The sequence below is a fragment of the Bombyx mandarina genome, chromosome 15, assembly GCF_030267445.1.
Source record: "Bombyx mandarina strain Sakado chromosome 15, ASM3026744v2".
NCBI classification, from domain to species: domain Eukaryota; kingdom Metazoa; phylum Arthropoda; class Insecta; order Lepidoptera; family Bombycidae; genus Bombyx; species Bombyx mandarina.
In genome coordinates, this window is record NC_143221.1 from 13,344,627 (window position 1) to 13,356,971 (window position 12,345).

The following is a 12,345-nucleotide window of genomic DNA, read 5'->3' on the forward strand; positions in this document are numbered from 1 at the left end:
GTCTTTGTTAAAATAAATGAGTAAGCGTGGAATGGAAGAAAATATGTTTTTTTTTCTTTACTCATTCTTTAGTCATACATTTTAAATACAGTATTCCTTGTTGCTTTAGAAGTAGTAATTCGACACTTTTTATTACATGTTTCTACTATATGTGTCTAGTAGCACAACCAGTATACTAGTACTACTATTAATACATTTCATTGTCTTGCAGTAGACAGTGGTTTAACCGTACCCTTGCTATTGCTGAAATCCATGAGCGACGGTGACCCATACCCATCTGGTGGGTGGTGGATACATAATTAAAACTATTTTCACGGTATGATCTCGCGTTTGACTGCTATTTTAATATTATTTCAGAGCTTTCGAATATATTACAGCCGTATTCGTCGAATACTTTACAAATGTCATCCGTGACCGCGAATACGATTTACCGTAAACCGTAAAAGTAGTTTTAATAATGTTTAAGACTAGCGAAAAGCGAAAAAATACTAGATTCGAAACAGTAACGATGTCACTAAAAACGTTCACAGGAGAATCGGGTTCCTATTTTATTGATTGGCAACTCTAGTTCTACCATTAAATTGGGGCTCAGAGCGCTAGGGTGACCATTAAATCAAAGCAAAATTATCTGTAAAGTTTTATTTATATTGCGTTATCTATTGGTTTTGGCAACCGTCACCGCAGATGATACTTGGTAACGCTCCTCTGCTTTGTTAGACCATTTAAATTATTATTAATCAATAAAACAGTTTTTGTCAACGCGATAAACAATGAAAATGACACAAACTAAAATAAAACAATATTTATTTGTTTCGGAATATTTAACAGCATCTTTGGTTTGCTTTCTGCTTCGTTGAAGTCACAAAATTAATATTACGTAAAAAAAATTGTCAATCTAAAAACTAATTATCTAAAAGTTAAAAAAATCATCGTCATCATAGCGAATGTCTTTTTCGTCTTCGCTTTTACCGATGATGCTTGACAGTTTGAAGCCGCTCTCAGCCATTTCATCTATTTCGGGCAGCTTCTCATGTATCATTTCCTCAACATCCAATTTGTCGAGCTCCAACTGAACTCTTTCTTTGAGTGGACCCTCGATCGCGTCCATGATCTGGTATCGGAGGAGGTTCGGCAAAATGTTCACGACGAATTCTATAACATAGTCTAGTGTTCCAGCGCCGTTGCAACGCACTTGTATGTTACCAACCTCGAGATCCAGGCTTCGAAACTGTGGTTTCTTCCGAGTATCCAAAGGCTGACCTAAGATAATCCTCGCGCTTATGTATTCAACTGAAAACGATGCAGTCCCAGCTCTTGATAGTAGACCGCTAATCGCAGATATCTCCCATTTAGTCTGGCCTTCTAATTTCTGAGTTCCGATTTCGAAATCGGCTACGGCCGTATTGTTTTCCATGATCAGTGAAATGTTGCCAACTCGTTGGAACGACGAGATCCCCATAACCCAGGTGTCGGCTAGAGTAACAACGAAGACGCTAACGCTTGTGTTGTAATCTTTGATTTTATAAGGATCCATATCCATTTGGTGAACTTTTTTCCTTACATCAGCAATGACCATATCCAGTGGCGATATAGAGTTTGGGAACTGCAAATCGCCCGCCACTTCATCAATCTTTTCGTTCATCGTGGTTTTGATGTTGGCATAAGCTTCCTTGAGGACGTAAGGTTTGATTGAATCGAAGATGAACGGTCCGATGGTGTTGATAAATCCTGAGATTAGTTCTGCGTTTTCCAGGTTCACAGCGATGTTGCTGGCCGATAAGTCCATGACGATGTTTTCCGCTCTGATTTTACCGTCTCGCTCTACTTGAAGGCCCGCGTTCGCTGTCACCCTCAGTCCTGTTATGTGAACAGTGAACGGGCCCCGAACCGAATTGAACCACGTCGCGAAGGTGTAGTTGCCGCGTGCTTGCAATTTTTCGAGAGTCATCACGGCGTGGGCCTGTAATTTTTTTTTTTAAATGTTACCATTCGTGTGTGTGAAACCAGCGAGTGACTCAGCATTTTTTTTCCTATCTAAGCTTTGAGAGGCTATCTCAGCGTAACCTTAGCTAGTACGTGAGCTCACGGGGCTCAAACTGGAGTGATGCTAACTCTGACCCTAGCAAGAGCAGTGCTTCGTAGAATCTACCACCGAATCGGAAACGCGACCCACTGAGAAGATCCGACGAGAAGCTCAGTGGGCTGTGTCTATGGGTTAATGGGTTAATAAAAAGGACGGTGACCTGTGCTTGTGGTACCTAAAAGCACTGTTAATGGATCGGGAGGATCCGTAATGACGTGTTTTGGGCGACGTCGGACTCAGCATTGTTGCACGTGTTTTGGTGGGTGTACGATTTTTAAATTGACAGATTGTTCTCGATGTATTTCTATGAGTAGCAGTTGCGATTCGACCGTCTGCCGGCGGAAACTCATAAACAACATTTTGGATGTAAATTTTACGTTTAGCTTCCGGTGAGATATTAAACTGATTCAAAAACTTCGATTTTAATATTCTTTTATTTTGTTTAGTAATCGAAATTGTTAATATCTGAATTTATTTCGAAATCACAAACCTAACTCTCACGGATTATTTGGTTTTAGTTTTGATCCGAGAATGTGACATGTGATTGTGCCCATTCACTTTGAGATATGAGATCGAAGTCTAAGCTGTATTAAATAATGGCAATCCCACCATTTAAACAAAGAAAAAATTACAACGACACAGCAGAAATTGCCATGGCGTTGTGTTGCCACCGTCCAAATTCACAATACGCTCTACCATCATTATTATTTACTTCATTTAAATTCTGCGCAGGTTATAGACAACTATAACTTATTTGTGAAATCGAACTCAAAAATATTACTAGAATTTAAGAGTTCAATATATATGTGTTGGTTTTTATGTATCAAAAACACGAAGGAACATGATTAACACAATGAAATAAAATAAAATAATATAATTTTTTTTTTAACGGGCAACAACAGAATGCGTAAAACGAACCTTTGATACAGCGCAGTATTTGAACATAATCAGTTTATAATCCACCATTATTATTTATTATTAATTTTATTTTAATTGACAAAATATAATAATGCTAAGTAGGTAGTTAATTTGACCTTATGTTTTAGCCGAAAAGTCGTTTTGTTATTTATTAAATACCAAATTATCCAGTTATGATACTATGTTTAGTTCCGCGTTTGTATTTCATTTTGAGGTTAAAACGATTAAAAGAAACATAAAATTAAAACGGATCACATACCTCCATTGCTCCGATATCGGCCTTAACGTAATTTAGACGGAATTCGTTAGTTCCATACAAAGCTATGTTTTTAAAATGCATAGTTCCAAGTGTGAGTGACTGTTTGACGTCCGGAACTGGGTATGGATCTGGTAGTTTAGCTCCCGGCAGTCCCGTGGGATCCGGCTGTTTATAATGCTCCAGAATAGCCAAGATATTATGACTGAGTTTTTTTTCGCCTTCCGAAAGTTTTTCATCTTCACTCGACACCTCCTCGGGTATTTCTGTAGATTTGAGAAATAATATAATTTTGAGTGACGCAATTTTGGATTTACGTATTTTCTTTAATGTGGCTGTACCAGTTTGCTTCTTGTTTTAAACTTTAAAAAAAACGATACGAATAAATTGAAAACGTCACAATAGATGACAGGCCGTAAAAATGAATAGAAAGTAATGTTTTAATCCTGAATTGGTCACAAAACACAATGAATCCCACCTTGGCAGTTCCTAAACTGGAACAAAATCACAAGCACTAAACACAAGGCAATCTTCATTCTGTAACGTTGTCCTCTACTGCGGAGTTATTGTACGCACACTCATTCATTCCAGACTGTATCAAGGGTCATAGTTTATCGTTTGCCGTCAATTCGAACCACATTATTGATATCGGATGTTTAATTTGTCGATGACGTCACGTTAACTGCATTTTAGGGATGGAAAAGTATTAAAATTGGCTTTATCTTCATAATTTGACATCGTTACTTAATTTAAATATGCAGTTTCATTTTGTTTCGTGTTAAAATTCGTTTTAATGAGTATAATTTGCTTTTAATGTCCCGCTAATTCTGGTTTCGTCTATTAAGACAATGGCAACCATGATATAATATAATAGTTTGAAACATAGTTCAGTTAACGCATTGATAAGGTAAAAATGAAGTCATTTTGAAGTATTCACTACTCTGTTATGAAAAGTACCGGGAAAAGATCAATAATACACAAAGTGTTGTTATTCGCCCAAATTTATTTTATCACTTTCAGAGTATGCTCCTTCAGAAACTAAAAAGTACTACTCTGTCAAGAAAGTATCGGGACAAGATTATTAATAATACGCAAAATTTTATACATTCAAATTTAAGATTAAAAGATCTAATATTTTTATTTTAAACTAACATTCTTATACTTAACTTGCTTGGTGGTGGTGGGTATAGCGAGCTCGCATAGGTCGGTTGTGCCTGGCCGTGATAATGCCTGGAAATACTAAGAAGCCTGAACCCAGAAAAAGTTTTAATAATTTAAACTGGTTCATGATGTAATAAGTAGCGTATACTATAAGAAGCATGATTTATATTCATATGTGACCCTTTAAGCGCAAAACTTCTCAGCGTATTTGATAAAATTGTAGAGAATCCAAACTGTTATTATATAACAAAAATAAACTAACTGTTTGTATGTACGATAAACTATGAATTATTTTTCTTTAATCATGCCATCTGTTGACAAATTTATAAACTAATTTACAATTTGAACTGTAACTTAGATTTAGTTTTTAGTATTTTAATCAGATGTCGCTTATTTAACTTTATTGTTTTATTTTGTCCATTCGCGGCATTGTCGATCCGTGTGCTTAATGCGAGTTTTTTTAACGTTTCGATCGCATAAAACTTATCTAAAATTTGTATGGAGTTGGAACAGCTTCCCTTTGTTTGCCGCTAGTGGCGCTGTGCCAACTCCATTCAAATTTCATTCCCTCTATATGAAAAGAACGCTGTGTTTAAGCACAGGTCACCGTCCTAGCCGAACCTGTCGCTTCCGACGAAGGGCTCGACGAGTAAATTAACCCATAGACACAGCCCACTGATTTTCTCGCCGGATCTTCTCAGTGGATTGCGTTTCCGATCCGGTGGTAGATTCTAGATTATAAAGGAAGGTAGGTAATCTAGATTATAAAGGATTTTCTTGCCAAATTCCATCCGAATCGTTTCAACCGTCTTTGCGTGATTAAGTAACAATCTATACTAGTGGTAGGGGACCTCTTGTGAGTCCGCTCTTGTGAGTATCGGGAAGGTACCACCACCCCGCCTATTTTTGCCGTGAAGCAGTAATGCGTATCGGTTTGAAGGGTGGGGCAGCCGTTGTAACTATATTGAGATCTTAGAACTCAAGGTGGGTGGCGCATTTACGTTGTAGATATCTATGGGGTACAGTGACCGCTTAACAGCATGTGGGCTGTGAGCTCGTCCACCAATCTAAGCAATAAAAAACTTTCAAACAACGTTTCACGTGAACATTAGCTTAGATTCTATCTAAAGGTCTATCTAGGGCCTCTATTCTGGTATCATGACAACAATTTGACACGTGAAGGTTGTACATAATATGATCGATCACGATTATTTCCTAAGAAACGTTGTAGGTAAGTGTGAAATGATTTTCCTTAGAAACTAAGCACTAACTACTTAAGTGTCTTATTACATACGGTCAACCGTGACTTAGTTATGGTTTTCAAAGGATGCTCATTTACGTTCTGATATACATAATACATATGAGGCCATCAGCTCAAAAGTGGCCTAACTCACATTATTTTATATTTAAGCTTATATTGGAATTTATTTAGATCCTCATATATGAGATGTACCTACATGCTACATATGAGCGACTCACGCGATACTCAAAGTCATGGGACATCAGTGCTACTAACTTAATTGTTTTGGTTGTATTTTGGGAAATGACAACGGAACACTGAATATAAGAACATAATACAGTGTATTTTGATATAGAGTAGTATACTATATATATATATACACACATAAATGGTATGCTATACAGGTATTTTATTTATTATTTATCTGTGATAGAAGCAATGTTTACATACACTAATCGGATGTTTTACCTTAGCACAAATTAAATAAATTATATAAATAAATTGTCACATGTGCGACGGATCATCACTCATGAATGGCCTGATTGATTTTAGATGGATTCTTTTCGTTGCTCACACCGGTAACAAGGGACAGTCGTAAGTTTGTTCTTCATGCAACATGAGTTAGCCAAAGCCGACTGCGGTGATTTCAGTAGCACATCAAGATAAAATAATAACATTTAATGCTAAACAATATATTTATAAGCATCGTAGGAGCTATATAAATCGTCACAAGATGTTATTCCAACATTCTAATTAAATTTTCTACATCAAGGACGAACTTAATTGAAAATTAAGAAGCTTCTACAATGAATGTTTGTTTATCATTATTTTAAATTAGGCTATAAAATAATTATTAAGTGATTTTATATTTTACTCATTAAGATTGCTTATGTCACTGCGCTGGAAGAATTTGTATTAGCAATAAATTGTGAAGACCAGAATGAATTAACTATTGTTAATTTTAAAAGAATTAGGTTGATGTGTTGCTTAATTAACGTGCAACATTCGTTTATGCTATTAATTAATAATAGCGTATTAATAATGTCATAAGGAAAACGAAAAGTAAAAATGACAGTCTTTTCGGGCACTTAAAACTAGTCTTTTTATTCTTTCAACTACTACACAAAACTAGTCTTTTTCATTTTGTCATTTTCAAAGCTATATGATGTCTACCCACTCTCGATGCCGGACGGAGCGTGAGCTTTTTCACCAATCTAAGCGATGGAAAATAAAAGCTTATAAAATATATTATTAAAGCAATGTCATTTTCTTAATTGACTTCAAACAGGAGGAGGTTCTAAATTCGACGGTTTTTTTTTATTTGTTCTAAACTTTTTTCTAGATGAACCAATTTAAATGATTATTTTTTTAAAGCTAATACTTTACCTGTCCGGTTTAATTTTTTTCCAAATCTGACCACTAGGTTTATAGTTATCCTTATCATCCTTAATTGCATTGATTTTGACTACATCGATTATATTCTCATTTTATTTGACCGAATTCTGATTTATTTTTAGTTGAAATTTCGTATTGTTTGTTGTCTAAATAGAATAAAAGGAGACAAAGACGGTATTTTATTCTATTGGCTGTCAATCAAATATGTAAACGGGTTAATACGGGTTTGTCATCTATTTGATGGTAGGGTATTTTACAAGACCGCACATTTTGGAGGGTGATCTTGTTTATTTTGGCCGCAAACTAATCATACATTTCGACTTGAAAGCTGGGGCATCCGATAATACAGTTCGACCTCATGTTTCAAGGTCAGTGACGGCTATGATGTCTATGGGCTGCAGTAACGGTTTGACAATGCGGGCTTTAATGCCTTCTACTGATATAGTGCAATCGAAGCCAATTAAAGGAATTATTTCGTATTGATAATTACATAGGGTCTTCCAATACGAGATTTCCTTTTGATATGTATAAAAAAGAGTATTTTAAGCTAAATCATGGGATGTTTATTAAATTTTTAAGAGGGTTTTTATTGAAGTGTCACTGGTAGCGCTAAGGCTTTTCAGTTTCACAAGGACAGGTGTGCGAGCAAAGGCTCAGCCAGGAGGGGTGGGATTTGCTAACAGCTGAACGACCGCCTCCGAAGAAGACTTTACAACTCAAGAGCAGCACTAAGAGGAGGGTATTCCATTAACAATGGTCGCCGCGTCTACTCTTGCTGCACTATATTCTTCTTTTCGGCCATTTGGCCTGATATTAACAGAATAGTGATTTGATTTTTAAATCAAACCGCTTATTGTACCAACTAAAATGAATTTAACTTAAAACGTATTAGTGTATTCATTATTAAGTGCATGATTTGCATTCTCGAAGCCGTGTAAGGAAAAATGACATTCATAAACATTAGCTCGCGTTTTCTATAAAACGTTCCATTTTACATATCCTTATCGTGTTCTATGAGGTTGTATTATAAAATAATTTACATAATTTATTTATGATTTACTTGTCAAGATTGATTGCTAGATCTCTTTATCTGATTATTTAAATGATAATAATATTGAATGTTGGCATTTTAGCGTAATAATGGTGACTCACGGATATTTGGTATTATAAATCTGATATATTAAATGGTTAAATCGCGGCTCACTTTGAGCCATCAGAAGTTTGTAAATCATGGGCATATAGGCAAAAATGACGGGTTTGCCATGGTACCCATTCGCGGGCGTTCATAGAGTCGTCTTTATACATAGGATTGGTAGGATAATAGCTATTATTATATTAATATCTGGGTGGTATGATGCACAGATCTGGGAGCTAGAAAGGCAACATTCAACACAAAATAGCTGCAGCGTGGCAAAAGTGGAGAAAATTAACTGGTGTCACCTGCGACAAGTAGATGCCTGTCAAACTCAAGGATTTGACTCTGGCCTTATATAAGAGCAGTAGCAGTATATAAGACTCACAGCCCACCTGGTGTTCAGTGGTTACTGAAGCCCATATACATCTACCACGTAAATGCGCCACCCACCTCGAGATATAAGTTCTAAGGTCTCAGTATAGTTACAACGGCTGCCCCAGCCTTCAAACCGAAACGCATCACTGCTTCACGGCAGCAATAGGCGGGGTGGTGGTTCCCGTGCGGACTCACAAGAAGATTTAAATTGTATTGTAGGTTGTGTTTACTCAAGTTGTTTGATGCGCGGAATCTACCTAGCGAACGTCGGATCATGCTTCTCGTTACATTGCTGGTTTACTGAGTATTATTAACTCAAAAGACAAGCTAATTTAGTCCAAGTTTAGTAAATGAATATTATTTTCCATTTTACGTCAATGCAGTCTCGACTTCAGGAACGAACTCAACACATTCAATATAAAAGTCTAGTTATCCAATAGTCTAAAGTTTACTGAATAATCTAAATACATTCTCATAAGATCTTAGGAACCGGAAACCATGTGACCTAGACATGAATTCTTTTTATCTTCGAAAAGGTTTCTTATTCTTTTTTTTTTTCTGACTAGACCACGACCGGACTATTTATTTGGAGTTGACCTTCCTCCTCTTCGATTAATATTATCTTAATAATATACCTATATTAATATACTTATATAGACGTATTGTTTCGTGTATAAATTATTATTCAGTTTCTTCTCGGCTTATTTAATTTACAGTCAAATAATTTCGTTATGTAAGCCTTGGTACGTCAGAGATCTTATGTTTTTGAAGTTATACTTCTTTAGGTGCGTTATGAAAAATTGATGAGAGTGAAATTTTGCAATGCGCGCGCACCGTGACACAAAAGTAACATAATGAAGTTGCCCACTAAATCGCTCATTACAATACGACCGACGTAACTTGGCGAGTCTGAATATAGCCGCAGGTGAACTTTCGCGCATGTACGCTCGTAAAAAAAGAGTTATTAGCATTCATTTTTTAGTAATATAAATGACAAAATTATTATTCAATATAATTCATACTAAATATTATTAAATTATTAAAGTTAAATATTTATTATTAATTATTTAATACTCAAAAAAATTTAAATTAAATAAAAATAAAGTATAACTTCTTACGCGCGTACATAAGTACACGCACCCTTTTTTTTTAATTGTGAGATTAGATTTGAGTACAATATAAGATGTGCTGTGGACTCCTATTCCCATGTTCATAATTCAGAAGAAAAAAAAAACACGAATATTTCTGACATTAAGCCGTAAAAGTGTTTTAGTCACAAGGTTGGAAAAGTCGTAGGTATTCCGAGTAATTCCAACTAATACATTATCCTAGTCTGGCGTGCTAATTAATACGTGTTATTAAAATAATTTTATCCGATTAGTCTCACTGTAAATTTAAATACACGTAATTTGGTTTTATTGTTCGTTTTATTTTTGTCGTAATCAGTAATGTAATTAAAATAATGTATTCATCAACGTGAGTAATTAATACTAATATAAATTAACAAAGTTAGTCATTTTTAGTTTTTTGTATTCTATTTTTATACCACATACTTTTGTAGCAATCATTATTATTGTTTGATGCTTTCAAAAGAAAACAAATAAAAGAGTGCTACAAAAGACTTTTTTGTTTGGATATTTGTGTCAATTTTTTCCCTACCTATTCGATGGTAGCCTAAGGGGCTATTCCAGCTAACAGGTTCAACCTGAGAGAATTTGCTGACAAAAGCCCTAACAAGAGTAATGATTCGCCGAATCTACCATCGGATCCGAATCGCGACCCACTGAGATGATCCGGCGGGAAATTAAGTTGGTTGTGTCTATGGATTAGTTCGCTCGTTGAACTCTTGCTCGACGATGACGATGACCTATGCTTGATGAGCTTAAAAGCACCCAGAGTGGATCCGGGGATCCGACAAGACGTGTTTCGGGTGACGGCGGCTTTGCGTTGCCCTTGATTGGATATATAACAAATATGTATTAATTAACTATTTCCTACTAGGTAAATAGCAAACATTTGTGTCTTTCTTTTTTTGTTTTTTTTTTATTGCTTAGATACATGGATGAGCTCACAGCCCACCTGGTGTTAAGTGGTTACTGGAGCCCATAGACATCTACAACGTAAATGCGCCACTTACCTTGAGATATAAGTTCTAAGATCTCAGTATATAACGGCTGCCCCACCCTTCATTCCAAAACCCATTACTGCTTCAAGGCAAAAATAGGCAGGGTGGTGGTTTCTACCCGCGCGGACATATTATTGAATCTTGATTTTCGTCAACAAATATTCTTATTTTTAAAGTCTCGGGTCATTTGTTTATAACTACAAAGAGCCACAAAATTCCGGTTTATAAAGTTTTTATGAGTTGTTGCACTCTTTTTTCCAGTTCATTATGTGATCGTCATTAAAAGCGACGCAGGTCCCAATGATTGATCGATAATTTAATTAAGAAATAAGTAAAAGGCATGTTAATTTTAATATAGATTTACGCTCACAAAAAACCCTTCCATTTGATTAATGTCTGTAATTTATCTTTTGCGTTTATTGTGATCTTATTTCACCTTTTTCGTTATTCGACACGAAGCGTTTTAGGAGTCAGCTTATGTGTAGTTTTTAAAATTACATTTTGTTTGCGCTAATTGAAGGTGATGGTTCTTGCTTCGTTAATACAAATAATAAGGTGTAAACGATAAAAACAATACAACCTATAGTTTAGATAATAAACATAAAAAAAAACAATAATAATTAATTAATAACAAGTCAAACCTAAAATTGTTTAAACAAATTTTCATTAGGATATTAGGCTTAAATTAGTGTCATCGATCCTTGACACGTTTTTAAATCTTTATTCAAGTTAACCGAACGTCTTGCTGTTTGTGTAAATTCCGTATAGTGTAATTTACGTGTTTATACGTGTATATACATATATGTATTACTGGTGGCAGGTCCTCTTGTCAGTCCGCTCGGGTAGGTACCACCGCCCTGCCTATTTCTGCCGTGAAGCCGTAATGCGTTTCGGTTTGAAGTATGGAGCAGCCGTTGTAACTATACTGAGACTTTAGAACTTATATCTCAAGGTGGGTAGCGCATTTATGTTGTAGTTATACTGGTGGTAGGACCTCTTGCGAGTCCGCGCGGGTAGGTTCCACCGCCGGGCCTATTTCTGCCGTGAAGCAGTAATGCGTTTCGGTTTGAAGGGTAGAGCAGCCGTTGCAACTATACTGAGATCTTAGAAATTATATCTCAAGATGGGTGGCGCATTTACGTTGTAGATGTATATGGGTTCCAGTAACCACTTAGCACCAGGTGGGCTGTGAGCTCGTCCATCCATTTAAGCAACAACAAAAAACTTATTGGTAGCGAAAAGATTTATAAAAGTACTAGTAAATATTCTTGGATTAACCTGCTCCTCGTTACTAGATCTTCAAACTTATCCAGTCGATTTGATACTGCCACTAAATATCTAGGTGATTGGAGAGTAGAATTTTTAAATTAAGACGCAAATAATTAATGTGATGTTTTGCAAGATTCTATGACTGTTCCATCATGCCGGTTTCTTCGTGTATCAGCAGCCGAATGATGTGATTACAACGTAAATGCTGCCACCAACCTCAAGACACGAGTACTAAGGTCTCAGTTTTTACAGTACAACGGCTGCCTCACTTTTCAAACCGAAACGCATTACTGTTTCACAGCAGAAATAGGCAGGGTGGTTGGTGGTAGGTACCGGTGCGGACTGACAAGAGGACCTACTTACTACCAGTAATTACGCAAAGAAAGTG

The 12,345-nt window shown here is 36.0% G+C and overlaps 1 protein-coding gene across 1 annotated transcript; it reads right to left on the minus strand.

Annotated features, from left to right (window-relative positions):
- Nucleotides 1–787: 787 nt before the first annotated feature.
- Nucleotides 788–3,927, minus strand: LOC114248594 (uncharacterized). The gene is made up of 3 exons (XM_028181876.2): nucleotides 3,736–3,927; nucleotides 3,261–3,523; nucleotides 788–1,960 (listed from the first exon to the last, which is right to left on the minus strand). The coding sequence occupies exons 1-3, from the start codon at nucleotides 3,791–3,793 to the stop codon at nucleotides 911–913; spliced, it is 1,371 nt and encodes a 456-aa protein (XP_028037677.2). The 5' UTR covers nucleotides 3,794–3,927; the 3' UTR covers nucleotides 788–910.
- Between the last annotated feature and the right edge of the window lie 8,418 nt (nucleotides 3,928–12,345).

Coding starts and splice junctions, on each gene's coding strand:
- LOC114248594 (XM_028181876.2), bottom strand. CDS start 3,793: ATGAAGATTGCCTTGTGTTTAGTGCTTGTGATTTTGTTCCAGTTTAGG. Junction 3,524..3,735: donor CCAGTTTAGGAACTGCCAAG/GTGGGATTCATT, acceptor TCAAATCTACAG/AAATACCCGAGGAGGTGTCG. Junction 1,961..3,260: donor CCGATATCGGAGCAATGGAG/GTATGTGATCCG, acceptor AAAAAATTACAG/GCCCACGCCGTGATGACTCT.